Source organism: Oncorhynchus mykiss, chromosome 7 (genome assembly GCF_013265735.2).
Source record: "Oncorhynchus mykiss isolate Arlee chromosome 7, USDA_OmykA_1.1, whole genome shotgun sequence".
In the NCBI taxonomy this organism is placed as follows: domain Eukaryota; kingdom Metazoa; phylum Chordata; class Actinopteri; order Salmoniformes; family Salmonidae; genus Oncorhynchus; species Oncorhynchus mykiss.
In genome coordinates, this window is record NC_048571.1 from 32,304,462 (window position 1) to 32,323,400 (window position 18,939).

At 40.7% G+C, this 18,939-nt stretch overlaps 1 protein-coding gene across 1 annotated transcript; it reads right to left on the bottom strand.

The window, feature by feature from the left end:
- Window positions 1-1,349: 1,349 nt before the first annotated feature.
- On the bottom strand, window positions 1,350-18,697 carry psmf1 (proteasome inhibitor subunit 1). The gene is made up of 7 exons (XM_021609072.2): window positions 18,452-18,697; window positions 17,250-17,402; window positions 17,049-17,131; window positions 10,031-10,207; window positions 4,254-4,307; window positions 3,698-3,856; window positions 1,350-2,265 (listed from the first exon to the last, which is right to left on the bottom strand). The coding sequence occupies exons 1-7, from the start codon at window positions 18,578-18,580 to the stop codon at window positions 2,214-2,216; spliced, it is 807 nt and encodes a 268-aa protein (XP_021464747.2). The 5' UTR covers window positions 18,581-18,697; the 3' UTR covers window positions 1,350-2,213.
- Window positions 18,698-18,939: the final 242 nt, after the last annotated feature.

An 18,939-nucleotide genomic window follows, 5' to 3' on the forward strand; every position in this document is an offset into this window, starting at 1 on the left:
ACTGAATAAAAGGGTCTGAATACTTATGTAAATTAATTTGTGTTTTATCCTTTGGCAAAAATCTCTAAAAGACTGTTTTTGATTGGTCATTATGGGGTGTTGTGTGTAGATTGAGGAAAAAAATTTAATCCATTTGAGAATAAGACTAACTTAATAACAAAATGTGGAAAAAGTCAAGGGGTAGGAGTACTTTCCGGATGCACTGTATATAAAATATATATAATTTCCCTTCATTTTAAACTCTCCCCTAATTGGAGTAAACTAATGGACTAGGCTACTACTTCTAATTTATACATTTCACGGACCTAGTATATTTTACAATAATTTTTGTTTTTAATCCTATCCTTCAGCTATCCTCAACCTCTCCCATCAGTCTCTGAAGACCATCCAGTTTTGATTTCAATTAGAATTTTTTTTGCCAAATAAGTTGCACTCTCATTTCCATTGACACTAGCGGGTGGGGAATGAGAAACAGAGGAGAAAGAGAATAGAGACAGAAAAAGAGGGTTCTACTAAGCTATATGGAATTGTTGAGGTCATACCAAGGATCATTTAGCCATTTGATTTTGAATGAAAGACCACTTGATTTAAAAAAAGGAAAAAAAAGTGGGCCTTATTGCCATTAGCCCACACAAACGCATTGAATAACATTACATGGAACAAGAGAGTTCCCACCAAAAACCTAAAGGAAGTTTGTTCTAAAGCGTCCGTCCAATATTGGAGATATAGAGATTATCAGGAAACAATCCCCAAAAAATGTTAACCCCTTATTTTAGACACTAAACAGTCTCCATACATACTTCCATTATTTTTTTTTAACTGGTAGCGGGGGACCTGAATATGATTTCTCTGTGAAAACGAAAACTGTGTATTTATCATAATGCTATCAAGGCAATCTGAGGATACCTACTTTTTAGTGTTCATGTTATTTCATCTTGCAGAAATCTGTATTTACAATTTTTGGAAAATGTACATTTATGAGAATCATCGATTGTCCAGACATATCCCATTATGCTGGGATAAACTTATATCCACTCAGATTACGTGGTATGAAAGTTCTAGAAAAAGGGAAGGAAATGACCCTTTGGCATCTCTTTTCCCAATAGTGAACGCATTTGCTACATACTTTAGTTTTATGCTCTTGTGAAGGTGAGCTGTAATAGATGGAGCAAAGAAAATGATATACTGTGACTAAAAATAGAGGGCAGGATTTCCTGAGCTCACTGAAGGCCGTTATTCAAATTGAGTATTTGACAGCTTCTAATGTAACCTATTCATTCTACAGTGTTTTTGCATTCCAGAGTTGTTTTTTTAAACACAAAAACAATTAAAATAGTAATAAAAAAACAGAATGTAATAAATATTTTATTACACCATTTTGCTGGACATAAACCAGTGAAGTCTGAAAAACATTTGAATAAGATGTCAGTAAAAGCAAACTATTATGTTAAGTTGAGTAGCAGACATAACTTGGATCAATCATTAAGTTCTAATGCTGTAGGTGTTTCCGAACGACTTAGATTGTAAAACAAATTGGACAGGTTCTCACATTTTACTTTTGTGGACACAAGCAGCAAAAGCCAGTCTTTGCAAGCAGCATTTGAAAATCAGAACAAATATTAGCTGCTTGAACATTTGACTATGAACTCCAAAATGTTTAAATTAGAACCCCACCAAATAAGCCCCCCCCAAAAAAAAAAAAATTGTACAAAGTAGCTTTATTCCTCACACTGAACAAATTAGTCAAACAGTTTTATTAAAAGGGATTCTCCAGTACTTTTGTATACTTTTTAAGCCAGTAGTTCAGAAGGTAGTGTCACCTATGTGCACCACGTTATTGCTCTCTCTAACTCTGCTGTTTGTGCATCTTGCTAGCGGTCACTTGCATGACGAGGGCTGAAGCTCATTGGTTGAAACCGAATTGCTAAGGGGCTGGCCCACATGAGGGAAAATGACAAAGCACAGCTTCCAGAAAAACAGTTACTTTCAAACTAGGGATTTCGTTGCTAATTCAAGCAAAACAAATTCTGCACATAGATCATGCATGAACAAACTACACATTGAGCTGCCAGGAAGTGTCAAAGCGGGAGGTATTTTTTAAATATATATATATATATATATCAAAATTCCAGAGCCTGTCTAAGTGTGTATTCCTCACATTAGAGACAGGAAGTGGTCCAGGAAGTGTGAGGAGCGGAGGAGTGCCTTTTCTTCTACATGAACATGTCATCATAGCCTGGCGGCGGCATGTGATCTGGGTCTGGCCTGGAAACCACAGAGCATAATACAGTCATACATCCATAAATAATACTCGTCGACAAGTGCCCCACTCAAGACATACCTGGTGGGCAATTTCTGTGACGGCCCACCACACCAGCCATTTTTTCACTCTTAGATGACAGCCTAGAAGAATTTAACCTTGACTTCAGTTACATAGACTGACATATTGCATCTCAAATACCTGTGTGTTTACATTAGCCTTCACTTTCTTACCTAACATACAGATGAAAAGCCATCTCTTTTCCTAACTCAGGCACACTTGGATTGATTTGAACACCGGAATGTTATTTATTGTGCACTTATTCATGTCAAATAAATCCCATAATATAAAAGTGAGGTTACACGCTATAACTAGTAATAAATACATAATATTGAAGGCATTTATAAATATTATGAACAAAAATAAAAACACAATTTCACTGAATTACAGTAAATTAAAATAAATGCATTAGTTCGAATCTATGTATTTCACATAACTCAGCAGTGGCGCAGCCGTGGGTGGGCATAGGCTCACCCACTGGGGAACCAGGCCTAGCCAAATCGGAAACACTTCTCCCCCTCCCCCACACAAAAATGGCTTTCTTACAGACAAAAATACTCCTCAGTTTCATCAGGTGGCTGGTCTCAGGTGATCCCGCAGGTAAAGAAGCAGGATGTGGAGGTCCTGGGCTGGCGTGGTTACATGTGTTCATGAGGGCGGTTGGACATGCAGCCAAATTCTTTAAAACAACGTTTAAGCTGCCTTTGTTTATGGTTGAGAAATTATCATTAAATTCTCTGGTAACAGTGCTGGTGGACATTCCTGCAGTTGGCATGCCAATTGCATGCTTCCTCAAATTGAGACATCTGTGCCATTGTGTTGTGTGACAAAACTGCACATTTTAGTGGCCTTTATTGTCCCCAACACAAGGTGCACCTGTGTAATGATCATGCTGTTTAAATCAGCTTCTTGATATTGTACACCTATCAGGTGGATAGATTATATTGGCAGAGGAGAAATGCTCAGTAACATGGATGAAAACAAAATGGTGCAACCAAAAAAAAAAAAGCTTTATGCGTATGGAACATTTCTGGGATCTTTTATGTCAGCTCATGTGCTCAAACTTTACATGTGCCATTATATTTTTCTTCAGTGTAGTTTATTCACCATCACTCCTACAAATGTAAGCTAGTAAGCAATAAATAGATGTATTACTTACACAACTTTCCAATTATGCATTAATGATTAATAAGGTGTACAGTTCATACATTAATACTGTAAATAATGAATATAATCAATAGTTCAAAGTCTGTAAATATCAACATATTTCTAGCTTACTAACATTTACAAATGTAAAAATACTACTACTTATGAATGCCTTCTAAAATGGTGGACATTAGTAATACCCAAAATAAAATTCAAGAAAATAACTCCTACCCAGGTCTGTGTCTTCCGACAGGCCCAAAGGGGTCAAAGCGGGCCCCGGGTGGCACAGCTCCTGGCGGCAGGATGCCAGGGAGCCCACCAGAGGGGTCAAACCCTGAGCGGGGATAACCAGCCCTCAAAGGGTCCACGATCATCCCTCCTCCACGACCACTGGGAGACACAGAAACAGAGCCGTCATTGGTCTATTGCATTAGATAGAACATGCTATTTGCTGTGATAGTGACTCAATAATAATCCACTTTCCTAATATTTGAGCCTGATCTTCATTGTCCGCATAATTTAAGGCATGTAAATTAAAATATATGAAGATAAGATGTCAACCAATTTTGAATAGTCCTTTAAATGAATACCATCTACATAGTCAAGGTGGTTGGATTAATGTCTTTAGCGCCTAGTGCTTTAAATTCAAAGAAAACAATTGCTTTGCAGTTAAATGTACAGTACACAAACATTTTTGGTAAAAAAGCCCAGCCATAGTGAGTAATGGTCCAACGCCTGCTTCATTGTCTCTTGTTCTACCATTGCTGAGTGCAGGAGGGAAACTCACCCAAAGGGATCCAGATCGGCTCCACCTGCAGCGAAAGGAGCCATGGGGTCTGGCCTGAAAAACACATGACACCACTAGAGTGTATCACAAAGCAGACTTCACGCTATGGTCTTTTAAAACCTACTTTGTTAAAATAGTGAGTTATAGCTTGCAAAATAAACAAATGTGAATCTGGGTGACAACATGAGGAAGTTTTTTTTCCTACATTAGGACTGTTTCACTCAAGAGATTAGGTCTGTGTCATGTGGTATCGTAACACACACGGAAAATTAAAGACCGCATATAGTTGCACCCATGCAAGGTATTGTCAGATGTCAACTAAATCTATTGATCCAAAGTGGAAAACTGGTTGATTTGATTGTACAGCCAACAACCAATTCACGTCAGCTGCCAACTAAATTCAATATCATTGTACATTCAACGTTGTGCCGTTCGCCCGCAGGGGTCTTGATTGAAAAACAAAATGTGAAAAGTATGCATGCACGTCAATATAGTATCACTTAAAGTTGAAGTCGGAAGTTTACATACACCAAATATATATATTTAAAAAAACTTAACTCAGTTTCACAATTCCTGACATTCCCCATCTTGGGTCAGTTATGATCACCACTTTATTTTAAGAATGTGAATTGTCAGAATAATAGTAGAGAATTATTTATTTAAGCTTTTATTTCTTTCATCACATTCCCAGTGGGTCAGAAGTTTACATACACTCAATTACTATTCGGTAGCATTGCCTTTAAATTGTTTAACTTGGGTCAAAATTTTGGGTAGCCTTCCACAATAAGTTAGGAGAATTTTGGCCCATTCCGCCTGACAGAGCTGGTGTAACTGAGTCAGGTTTGTAGGCCTCCTTGCTTGCACAAGCTTTTTGAGTTCTGCCCACAAAATGTCTATGGGATTGAGGTCAGGGCTTTGTGATGGGCACTCCAATACTTTGACTTTGTTGTAAGCCATTTGGCCACAATTTTGGAAGTATGCTTGGGGTCATTGTCCATTTGGAAGACTCATTTGCGACCAAACTTTAACTTCCTGACTGATGTCTTGAGATGTTGCTTCAATATATCCACATAATTTTCCTGCCTCATGATGCCATTGATTTCCATTTTTCGGCACCAAAGTACGTTCATCTCTAGGAGACAGAGCGCATCTCCTTACTGAGCGGTAAGACGGCTAGTGTTTATACTTGCGTACTATTGTTTGTGCAGATGAACGTGGTACCTTCAGGCGTTTGGAAATCGCCCCCAAGGATGAACCAGACTTGTGGAGGTCTGCAATTTTTTGTGGGGGGATTTTCCCATGATGTCAAGCAAAGAGGCACCGAGTTTGAAGGTAGGCCTTGAAATACATCCACAGGTGCACCTCCAATTGACTCAAATTATGTCCATTAACCCATTAGAAGCTTCTAAAGCCATGACAATTTTCTGGAATTTTCTAGGCTGTATAAAGGCACAGTCAACTTAGTGTATGTAAACTTCTGACCCACTTGGAATTGTGATACAGTGAAAAGTGAAATAATCTGTCTGTAAACAATTGGATGAAAAATTACTTTGCATGACACAAGTAGATGTCCTAACCGACCTGCCAAAGCTATAGTATGTTAACAAAAAATTTGTGGAGTGGTTTTAATGACTCCAACCTAAGTGTATGAATGCTTCCGACTTCAACTGTACATATAAATACACTTTTTTTCCCAGAAGACTATAGCTTTCAACCCTGGAACTGAAACATGTATTCATGGTGTATGGTGGCAAGGCCCACAGCAGGAGAGTGACTATCCCTTTTAATGAAGGCGAATGTTGCAACCCTAGAAGACTCTACAGGCGATGTGAGCTGAACTCGAGAAATGCCACCCATTGGCCTGCATTTTTGAACACCTATAACTGCCATTTAAATACATTTTTTTTTTTTTTGCCTTAAGTTAAATAAATATAATACGTTTATAAAGTGGCACAGCGTCCACCTTACATTTTTTGGGAAGAACACCGGATAAATTTACAGTAACTTCAGAAAGCACTCATACCCCTTGACTTATTCCAAATGTAAGTGTTACAGCCGGATTTCCAAATGGTTTAAATTGATTCCTCACACATGCAATTTCAGCAAATGAAGTACTAACATCTAATTTACATAAGTATTCACACCCCTTAGTCAATACTTTGTAGAAGCACCTTTGTTGGCAAATACAGCTTTGAGTAGTCTTGGGTATGTCTGGATCAGCTTTACACATCTGGATTTGGGGATTTTCTCCCATTCTTCCTTGGAGATTCTCAAGCTCTGTTAAGGCAGATGGGGTGCGGCAGTGAATGGCAATCAAGTATTTCCACAGAATTTAAAATGGGATTCAAGTCTGGGCCACTAAAGGCCTTTGACATTCTTGTTCTGAAGCCAATGGAGACCACTGTGCTCTTGTCTCATCACAATTCTCTCAGATATCTATGGATAGTTCCTTGGACTTCATGGAATAGTTTCTGCTCTGACATACTGTCAACTATGGGACCTTACAGTTAATTCGGAATGTATTCAGACCCCTTAACTTTTTCCAGTCTTAGCCTTATTCTGGACCAATTTTTTTTTTGTAAGTTAAAAAAAGTACACGACAAAGCTAACAGGCTTAGAAATATTTGCTAAATGACAAAAAAAATGCTAATGAGATCAGGTGCACCCTGTTTCCATTGATCATCCTTGAGATGTTTCTTCATCTTGGACTCCACCGGTGGTAAATCCAACTTAAGACATGATTTGGAAAGGCACACGTATCTATACATAAAAAAATGTTTAAAAAATTAAAAAGCCCCACGGTTGACAGTGCATGTCAGAGCAAAAAACAAGCCATGAGGTTGAAGGAATTGTCCGTAGAGCTCAGAGATATGATTGTGTAGAGGCACAGATCTGGGGAAGGGTACCAAAACATTTCTGCAGAATTGAAGGTCCCCAAGACAGTGGCCTTCATCATTCTTAAAATGGAAGAAGTTTAGGAAGTGTCTTGATGGTTCCAGATTTGGCCGCCCGGCCAAACTGCGCAATCGCAAGAGAAGGGACTTGGTCAGGGAGGTGACCAAGAACCCAATAGTCACTCTGACAGAGTTCCTCCTTGGAGATGGGAGAACCTTCCAGAAGGACAACCATCTCTGCAGCACTCCACCAATCAGGCCTGTATGGAAGTAGCCAGGCAAAAGCCACTCCTCAGTAAAAAAAAAAGGCACAACAGCCCACTTGGAGTTTGCCAAAAGGCACCATGAGAAACAAGATACTCTGGTCTGATGAAACAATGGTTGAACTCTTTGGTCTTTATGCCACGCGTCATGTCTGGAGGAAACCTGGCACCATCCCTACGGTGAAGGATGGGTAGCAGCATCATGCTGTGGGGATGGTTTTCTAGCGGCAGCGAATGGGAGATTAGTGAAATAATTGTTGGGAAAATGTGTCACGCACAAAGTAGATATCCTAACCAACTTGCCAAAACTATAGTTTGTTAACAATAAATGTGTGGAGTGGTTGAAAAACAAGTTTCAATGACTCCAACCTAAGTGTGTGTAAACGTCAACTATACGTGTGAAATTTGTTTCGATTTAGAAAATACCATTATCATGCACCTATCTCAAAATGGGCAGCGGGGAAAAAAATAAATCTCAATCTATGCACTTAAAATAGCAAATGGAGGACAATTTTCCCATGGTTCATTTTCATGCCAGCCAAGTAGGCTATACTCCTGCTGTAAAGAGAAGCAATGTGCTTAATATTAGGAAAGTTGCATAGCCTATAGAAATGTTGCGCAACATGACCACTCATGAAGTTCGAGATTAGATTTGCATTAATGTCAGTGATTAGAGGGACAGAGTAACAGGCATTTATCAAATTTGGTAGACTAATGACCAGGTAATACGGTGACCGTAACAACCCTAGCCATACCTTACTTCATTGATAAATTACAGAAATAAGAGTCACCAGATCCAATCACCAGGTTGACTAACTCTGGAGATCCCTCCATCTCCACTGAGATAAAAACAGATTAACTTTTTTTTTTTTGCACCTTACTTGTGGACTGATCTCAGAACTCTGAAGTAGGATGTTCTGGTGCAGTTCAGACAGCTGTTTGATTACTTTTTTAAACTTAGGAATGCGTTTATTTTTCCATGATCGTGTTTTGTAAATAATAAAAAAATTCACATGTAAATGTTTATTACATTGGAATTGTAAATATGTATGATTGTGTGCAGGGCTCCCTTGTAAAATAGGCCTTGGTCACAATGGGATTCCCTGTTTAAATAAACTGAGTATACCAAACATAAGAACACCTTGCTAACATTGAGTTGCAAAACATTTGGCCACCAGAACAGCCTCGATTCTTCAGAGCATGGATTGCTGGCCCATGTTGACTACAATGCTTCCCACAGTTTTGGCAAGTTGGCTGGATGTCCTTTAGGTGGTGGACCATTCTTGACCATACTGTTGAGTATGAAAAACACAGCAGTATCGCAGTTCTTGACACACAAACTGGTGAGCACGGCTACCATACCCGGTTCAAAGGCACTTAAATCTTGTCTTGCCGATTCACCCTGAATAGCGCACACATACACAATCCATGTCTCAAGGCTTAAAAATCTTTCTTGAACCTTCTCCTCCCCACTGATTGAAGTGGATTTAACACGTGAAATCAATAAGAGAACATAGGTGAAACCTAGTCAGTCTCATGGAAAAGGCAGGTGTTAATGTTAAGTATACTCAGTGTACATTCAAATTAAATTCTGTCCATAGTAAATGAAAACAGTTGACAGACTACTGTGTGAAGCTTTAACCTACCCTATCATATGTGACAGAACGGCTCGAGTCGTCTTATGTAGCAAAATTTGAAATTGTTTACATTGGATAAAAGACTCAGAAATCAAAAATGGTATATCATACACTAGAGTTGAGAAACAATGGGACAGTAATTCTGCTCTGAAAGTTGATAAACCCCACTTATGAGAAAATGGCTCTTGAATGTTTTGGTACACCTACTGGAGAGCTCTGTCTACAACCATTCAGCATCGTTCACACGCTCTTAAGCTTTAGCCCCACCCATCTCTTTAAGGATTAAAATGAGTCCATGTGCTAAACAGAGTGAGTACAGTTGTCATAGTGACATCATTTTGTCTTCGACATCAAACTTGTCCTGGTGGTCCAAAATAGCATAATTGGTGTATTTTACCACCAATAAACCAATAATTTTTAAAAAATGTAGTATGTCAATATAGCAAACCAGGCAACTAAAAGAAACTTCTAAACAATGTTTTGGCTCATTTCTAGCTTGTTAGCTAGTTAGATAACGTTAAGTAAGCTGGCTAGCCAGTTCAAATAATGACCATATCAAATAGCTGACGTCTTCACTTAAGCTAATCTGTATTCATTATTACATGAAAATAAACGTAGTCATTATTTACAAGTTAATGGCAAGCCAATTACAGAAATTAGCTTACGGTTGGTTGCGAGTTAAGAAATAAAAGCAAGGCCTTCTACTGGAGAATTTTTGAAATTGGACACGAAGTGTTTACATTCAAATGCCACTCCTGTAAATTAGTGACGTGCATCACCTACTTTCCTGAAACGAGTAACATATACATAAATACCATTTTGTAATGTTACTAGGCTAAACAGTCAGTATAAATCAGTGACTACAGCTGATATAGTTAGTATATTAGGGGTATTCAAGTCATGTTCTTCTTTACTAAGGTGAACATCAACTGGCCCAACATTCACTAGTTGAAGAACCCTGTAGTAAGGTATGTTGTACAAACCAGTTAGGCTGCCTACTGGTCTGTGGATGCCTTGTGGGAATGCGGAGAGGGTCACTGTCCGGCTGGGAGTCATTGGATTTCTCTCTGCTACTCTTGTCTTCCTTTCTTGGCGCAGGCACTGAGGGAAGGAGCTGGCTCTTCACCTTCTGAGACAAATCTTCTGCATTCTTGAATACACTGACAGAGGGGAGGATCATGTCAATACCAACACATTTTAGATACTTATAGGAATAGTAAGGTTCATTCTGTACAAATCTGGAATACAAATTGTAATGCATGAAAATGTATTTTGTCGCAAAGAGCTTTGATTCATTCTTGTCATTGGATCTACACTGAACAAAAATATAAAAACACAAGAGCAACAATAAAGGGTTTATTGAGTTCAAAGATATCAGGCAATTGATTAGGTCCTAATCTATGGATTTCAAATCGAATTTTATTGGTCACATACACATGGTTAGCAGATGTTAATGCGAGTGCAGTGAAATGCTTCTGCTTCTAGTTCCGACCGTGCAGTAATGTAACAATTTCACCAAAGTGTAAAGGAATGAATAAGAATATGTACATATAAATATATGGATGAGCGATGGCCATGCGGCATAGGTAAGATGCAGTAGATGGTATAGAGCACAGTATATACAGTGGGGAGAACAAGTATTTGATAACCTGCAAAATCGGCAGTGTTTCCTACTTACAAAGCATGTAGAGGTCTGTAATTTTTATCATAGGTACACTTCAACTGTGAGAGATGGAATCTAAAACAAAAATCCAGAAAATCACATTGTATGGTTTTCAAGTAATTAATTTGCATTTTATTGCATGACATAAGTATTTGACACATCGGAAAAGCAGAACTTAATATTTGGTACAGAAACCTGTTTGCAATTACAGAGATCACACGTTTCCTGTAGTTCTTCTTGCCCACTCCTCCATACAGACCTTCTTCAGGTTTCGGGGCTGTCACTGGGCAATACGGACTTTCAGCTCCCTCCAAAGATGTTCTATTGGGTTCAGGTCTGAAGACTGGCTAGGCCACACCAGGACCTTGAGATGCTTCTTACGGAGCCACTCCTTAGTTGCCCTGGCTGTGTGTTCCGGGTCGTTGTCATGATGGAAGACCCAGCCACGACCCATCTTCAATGCTCTTACTGAGGGAAGGAGGTTGTTGGCCAAGATCTCGCGATACATGGCCCCATCCATCCTCCCCTCAATACGGTGCAGTCGTCCTGTCCCCTTTGCAGAAAAGCATCCCAAAGAATGATGTTTCCACCTCCATGCTTCACAGTTGGGATGGTGTTCTTGGGGTTGTACTCATCCTTCTTCTTCCTCCAAACACAGCGAGTGGAGTTTAGACCAAAAAGCTCTATTTTTGTCTCATCAGACCACATGACCTTCTCCCATTCCTCTTCTGGATCGTCCAGATGGTCTTCGGCAAACTTCAGACGGGCCTGAACATGCGCTGGCTTGAGCAAGGGGACCTTGCGTGCACTGCAGGATTTTAATCCATGACGGTGTAGTGCGTTACGAATGGTTTTATTTGAGACTGTGGTCCCAGCTCTCTTCAGGTCATTGACCAGGTCCTGCCGTGTAGTTCTGGGCTGATCCCTCATGATCATTGATGATTGACCGTCATCTTGAACTTCTTCCATTTTCTAATAATTGCACCAACAGTTGTTGCCTTCTCACCAAGCTGCTTGCCTATTGTCCTGTAGCCCATCCCAGCCTTGTGCAGGTCTACAATTGTATCCCTGATGTCCTAACACAGCTCTCTGGTCTTGGCCATTGTGGAGAGGTTGGAGTCTGTTTGATTGAGTGTGTGGACAGGTGCAGTTAATACAGGTAATGAGTGGAGAACAGGAGGGCTTCTTAAAGAAAAACTAACAGGTCTGTGAGCCAGAATTCTTACTGGTTGGTAGGTGATCAAATACTTAATCTCATGCAATACAATGCAAATGAATTACTTAAAAATCATATGTGATTTGTGTTTTAGATTCCGTCTCTCACAGTTGAAGTGTACCTATGACAAAAATTAAGACCTTTGTAAGTAGGAAAAAATATAAATCAGCAGTGTATCAAATACTTCTTCTCCCCACTGTACATATGATATGAGTAATGTAGGGTAAGTGGCATTGGTGAAAGTGACTAGTGATACATTTATTATATCCCATTTTTTATTATTAAAGTGGCTAGAGATTTGAGTCAGTATGATGGCAGCAGCCACTCAATGTTAGTGATAGCTGTTAAACAGTCTGATGGTCTTGAGATCAAGAGACTGAAAAACAGCTTCTGTCCCAGCTTTGATGCACCTGTACTGACCTCGCCTTCTGGATGATAGCGGGGTGAACAGGCAGTGGCTCGGGTGGTTGTTGTCCTTGATTATCTTTTTGGTCTTCCTGTGACATCGGGTGGTGTGGGTGTCCTGAAGGGAAGGTACCTTGCCCCCGGTGATGCGTTGTGCATACCGCACCACCCTCTGGAGAGCCTTACGGTTGTGGGCTGAGCGGTTGCCATACTAGGCGGTGATACAGCCTGACAGGATGCTCTCGATTGTGCATCTAAAAGTTTGAGTGTTTTTGGTGAAAAGCCCAATTTCTTCAGCCTCCTGAGGTTGAAGAGACACTGTTGCACCTTCACAACACTGTCTGTGTGGATGGACCATTTCAGTTTGTCCGAGATGTGTACGCCCAGGAACTTAAAACCTTCCACCTTCTCCACTACTGTCCCGTCAATGTGGATAGGGGGGGCTCCCTCTGCTGTTTCTTGAAGTCCACAACCATCTCCTGTGTTTTGTTGATGTTGAGTAAGAGGTTATTTTCCTGCCACCACACTCCGAGGACCCTCAATTCCTCCCTGTAGGCCGTCTCGTTGTTGGTAATCAAGCCTACCACTGTAGTGTCATCTGTAAACTTGATGATTTGAGTTGGAGGCGTACATGGCCACGCAGTCATGGGTGAACTGGGAGTACAGGAGAGGGCTGAGAATGCACCCTTGTGCAATAAATGCAGCCTCAGGATATGTTGTTTCCAGTTAACATCAAGTCCAATGAGGTTCTTTCAGGGCAGTTGAGGTGTCTGCTTGGTGGGGGGGTGGGATACACAGGGCTGTGATTATAATCGAAGAGAATTATCTTGGTAGATAAAGCGGTCAGCATTTGATTGTAAGGAACTCTAGGTTAGGTGAACAAAAGGACTTGAGTTCCTGTATGTTATTATAATCACACCATGACTCGTTAATCATAAGGCATACACTCCCGCACTTCTTACCAGAGATGTTGGTTTCGATGCGTTTAGAATCCAGGTGGCTGTACCGACTTTGATAACGTATCCCGAGTGAGCCATGTTTCCGTGAAACAGAGAATGTTAGTCTCTCTGGAAGGCCACCCTTGCTCGAATTTCGTCTACCTTGTTGTCAAGAGACTGGACACAGGCGAGTAGTATACTCGGGAGAAGTGATCCCGTCTAAGGAGCCTGGCCAGAAGGCCACCGTTTTGGGTCGCCTAATGGGCTCTGAGCCATTGTCCTGGGTGGTGGTCCAAACCGAGGATCCGCTTGGGAACGTCGTATTCCTGGTCGTAATGTTGGTAAGTTGACATTACTCTTACAGTGGGGCAAAAAAAGTATTTAGTCAGCCACCAATTGTGCAAGTTCTCCCAATTAAAAAGATGAGGCTTGTTATTTTCATCATAGTTACACTTCAACTATGACAGACAAAATGAGAAAAAAAATTCCAGAAAATCACATTGTAGGATTTTTAATGAATTTATTTGCAAATTATGGTGGAAAATAAGTATTTGGTCAATAACAAAAGTCTCTCAATACTTTGCTATATACCCTTTGTTGGCAATGACAGAGGTCAAACGTTTTCTGTAAGTCTTCACAAGGTTCTCACACTGTTGCTGGTATTTTGGCACATTCCTCCATGCAGATCTCCTCTAGAGCAGTGATGTTTTGGGGCTGTTGCTGGGCAACACGGACTTTCAACTCCCTCCAAAGATTTTCTATGGGTTTGAGATCTGGAGACTGGCTAGGCCGCTCCAGGACTTTCAAATGCTTCTTACGAAGCCACTCCTTCGTTTGGGATCATTGTCATACTAAAAGACCCAGCCACGTTTCATCTTCAATGCCCTTGCTGATGGAAGGAGGTTTTCACTCAAAATCTCACGATACATGGCCCCATTCATTCTTTCCTTTACACGGATCAGTCGTCCTGGTCCCTTTGCAGAAAAACAGCCCCAAAGCATGATGTTTCCACCCCCATGCTTCACAGTAGGTACGGTGTTCTTTGGATGTAACTCAGCATTCTTTGTCCTCCAAACATGACGAGTTGAGTTTTTACCAAAAAGTTATATTTTGGTTTCATCTGACATTCTCCCAATCTTCTTCTGGATCATCCAAATGCTCTCTAGCAAACTTCAGACGGGCCTGGACATGTACTGGCTTAAGGAGGGGGACACGTCTGGCACTGCAGGATTTGAGTCCCTGGCGGCGTAGTGTGTTACTGATGGTAGGCTTTGTGACTTTGGTCCCAGCTCTCTGCAGGTCATTCACTAGGTCCCCCCGTGTGGTTCTGGGATTTTTGCTCACCGTTCTTGTGATCATTTTGACCCCACGGGGTGAGATCTTGCGTGGAGCCCCAGATCGAGGGAGATTATCAGTGGTCTTGTATGTCTTCCATTTCCTAATAATTGCTCCCACAGTTGATTTCTTCAAACCAAGCTGCTTACCTATTGCAGATTCAGTCTTCCCAGCCTGGTGCAGGTCTACAATTTTGTTTCTGGTGTCCTTTGAAAGCTCTTTGGTCTTGGCCATAGTGGAGTTTGGAGTGTGACTGTTTGAGGTTGTGGACAGGTGTCTTTTACAACGATAACAAGTTCAAACAGGTGCCATTAATACAGGTAACGAGTGGAGGACAGAGGAGCCTCCTAAAGAAGAAGTTACAGGTCTGTGAGAGCCAGAAATCTTGCTTGTTTGTAGGTGTCCAAATACTTATTTTCCACCATAATTTGCAAATAAATTCATTAAAAATCCTACAATGTGATTTTCTGGATTTTTTTTTCTCATTGTCTGTCATAGTTGAAGTGTACCTATGATGAAAATTACAGGCCTCTCTCATATTTTTAAGTGGGATAACTTGCACAATTGGTGGCTGACTAAACACTTTTTGTCCCACTGTATATCCAATAGTTCTTCCTGGCTGTATGTAACAAGACTTAAGATTTCTTGGGGTAACAGTAAGAAATAATACTTAAAAAATAATAATGCTGCATAGTTTCCTAAGAACCCGAAGCGACCATCTGTCAGCGCCAAATCACATGACTGAATAGAGATATGCGTCAGTTGGTCACAGATACCTTAAAAAGTAGGGGCATGGATTAGAAAAACAGTTAATATCTGGGGTGACCACCATTTGTCTCATGCAGCGTGACATCTCCTTCACATGGAGCTGATTAGGCACCAGTAGAATGTTGTGAGGAGTTTCTGGACATTGGTGGGTACTGGAACATGCTGTCGTAGACGTCAATCCACAGCATCTCAAACATGCTCAATGGGTGACATGTCTGGAGAGTATGCAGGCCATGGAAGAACTGGGACATTTTTGGCTCTCAGGAATTGTGTACAGATCCTTGAGACACGTGGTCATGCTGAAACAAGAGGTGATGTGGCAAATAACCGGCACAAAAATGGGCCTCGGGATCTCATCACGGCATCCCTGTGCATTCAAATCGCCATCGATAAAAAGCAAGCATGTTTGTTGTCCATAGCTTACGCATGCCCATACCAAAACCCCACCATGGGGCACTCAGTTCACAATGTTGACATCAGCAAACCTCTCACACGACACCATCTGCCCAGTACAGTTGAAACAGGGATTCATCCATGAAGAGCTCTCTTCTCTAGCATGTCAGTGGCCATCAAAGGCGAGCATTTGAAGTCAGTTATGACGCCAAACTGCAGTCAGGCCAAGACCCTGGTATGGACGACAAGCAAGCAGATGAGCTTACCGGAGACGGTTTCTGACAGTTTGTACAGAAATTCTTCAGTTGTGCAAACTCACTGTTTTATCAGCTTTGCAGGTGGCTGGTCTCAGACAATCCATGTCGGTAAAGAAGCAGGATGTGGAGGTCCTGGGCTGATGTGGTTACATGTGGTCTGCGGTTGTGGGGCCGGCTGGATGTACTGCCAAATTCTCTAGAATGACGTTGGAGGCAGCTTATGGTAGAGAAATTAACATTGCATTTTCTGGCAAGAGCTCTGGTGGACATTCCCAGTCAGCAAAACTGCACATTTTAGAGTGGCCTTTTGTCCCCGCACAAGGTGCACCTGTGTAATGATCATACAGTTTAATCAGGGGCTGCAGGTAGCCTAGCTGTTACAGCATTGGACTGGTAACAGAAAGGTTGCAAGATTGAATCCCCGAACTGAGAAGGTACAAATCTGTCATTCTGCCCCTGAACAAGGCAGGTGACCCACTGTTCCTAGGCCGTCATTGAAAATAAGAATTTATTCTTAACCGACTTGCCTAGTTAAAATAAAAAAAAATACTCAATATGCCACCCCTGTCAGGTGGATGGATTATCTTGGCAAAGGAGAAATGCTCACTAAAAGGGATAAACACGAAATTAGAGATATGCTTTTTGTGCATATTGAACATTTCTGGGATCTTTTATTCTTCACATGTTGGGTTTCTATTTTTGTTCAGTGTAAAAGGATTGCTGAGAAATATTTACTTGAAGTTGCGATATTTGGACTTAGCCAGGCCTCATCGAAGACTCTAGGCAACAAAGCAAGAATTGGTGTAATATAAAGATTTACAGCATGGCCTATAATATGGAGTAGTATTTCGGTAAGTCACTATATTTTTTGTGTGTGGAAAAAAAATATTAAAAGAATGTGGTACAGTGGATTTCCCCTTAGCCAAATACTTATAAATCTGTTGTTCGTCACTTTTGCTCCATTAAGTACGGTTCAAATTGAGCAAGACTTCAATACATCCCCAAAAATATGACATACTGACCAACCTTTCAAATGTCTGCAAATGATCTGCATCCACATAATCACTGACATTCATTGTCAGGTCTGACACCTGTTCAGTGGCCGAGTCCTGACACAATAGAAAAGAGTCACACTTAGGCCTACTTACTGTGAATGTAGGCTAACTACATTTCTGAGAAATAACCACTTAAGATTTGAAATAACATTTTGAATAGCTGTATAGTTACCATTAAGTTGAAGATCAAGGTGGAATCCACAGTGATGGCTTTGACCAAGAAATTAGACTTGTCATCATTTGACTTGTACCGAAGGGTGTACAATTCCTTGCTGTCATTCCACCCTGTAGGAAGCAACTCCGACTTCTTGTCACCACTCCGAGGCTGAATTAAATGTAAATAACAGATTTATTCATTCATAATTACAGGTATGCATCGTCACGTGTCATGTTGCATAACGTCAGACCCTCTCAAGATAACTATTTAAGGCCACAATCATGAGTGTTTCAGCCCAATGTTAACCCCGCCACTTTTTAAAATGTAAACAAAGGATGAGGCTGAAAGAACGTAATCACACATATTCATAGATGGATCAGATACAAAGAATGACGGTTCTAGCTACAGATTTTAAGAGCAAAGAACTTGATTTAACCAAACAGATGTGGTATCCATTGTAATTGGGGGTTACATGTTAGGTACGGTTAGGCGTAGTACAGCATTTCAACCAACTTTAACTAGGCGATAAATCTTCGTTCTCGTTTCGGTCAAACATGCATCTCCTAAAAAGTGTCCAGTTGCAGGTGGTTAATTTACGCAAAAAGGCCCGAAGAAGTGTGGTATATGGCAAACAACGCGGAGTGCCTGGATACAGCCCTTAGCCGTGGTATATTGCCATATACCACACACCCACGAGGTGCCTTATTGCAATTATAAACTGGTTACCAACGTAATTGGACCAGTAAATAGTATTATCGTTTGGTCATACCTATGGTATATTGTCTGATTAGCGTGTCACAAAATCTAACTAGAGACCTGATTGGCAAGCTAATTCACAAAACACATAAGCAAAATAATTAGTATTAGTTACATATTGCCATTCATACAAATTCAAGAAATTTATTGATTTGTCAACCCAGTTTGCTGACACCATCACAACTAGCTACCAGCGACAGATTAGCAGTCTGACATGCCTTGCTAACTAACTAGCTAGCTATTTTTAGCCAATTGACAACAGTACCAACTAATATATATATATATATATAAATGCTTGTAAATTAACTAGCCAACTATAGTTGGTTAGCGAGGATACATGTCAGACGGCTAATCTGGCGTTGTTAACAAATTGGGACGTTGTCAGTAAACTCTAAAGCACTTAGCCATAAAACATGGAATTATAAATTAAATCATTTGTAGCCTGCAGGCATCACACTCACCTCATCTCCTAACCCAAGGCATTTGTACCCACTCTTTACAATTTCCCAGTGAACAAAACACACAACGACGTCTTGTGGACAGGTAATACTGCCTGCTACGCAGCTGTACAAAAGCTCTAAACCAGCCATCTTTCGGAAAGTTATGAATCGATAGCAATGTTTGACCGAAAACGAAAGACTTGCGAGAGGCACGGCTGTTTATGTTACTCATTGGGTCGATCTCAATGGCTGAACAACGCGATCTCTCCTTTCCCCTTGTCTCCTTCTCAAAACCCATTGGATGAGAAAACCAGAGGTACCGCCCCCTGACCGTCTCCTCCAATGTGTTGTGAGGAGACGAGGAGAAAAGACGCGAGGACGATACAATTGAGATATTCCCATTTTTAGAATGTGAAAGTGATCCCTGGGGGAAGTGAACTCATCTCAGATTTTCAGAAAATGATGCCTAAAAAACAGTGTCTCGTGAAATATATGCCACTCAGAAGAGG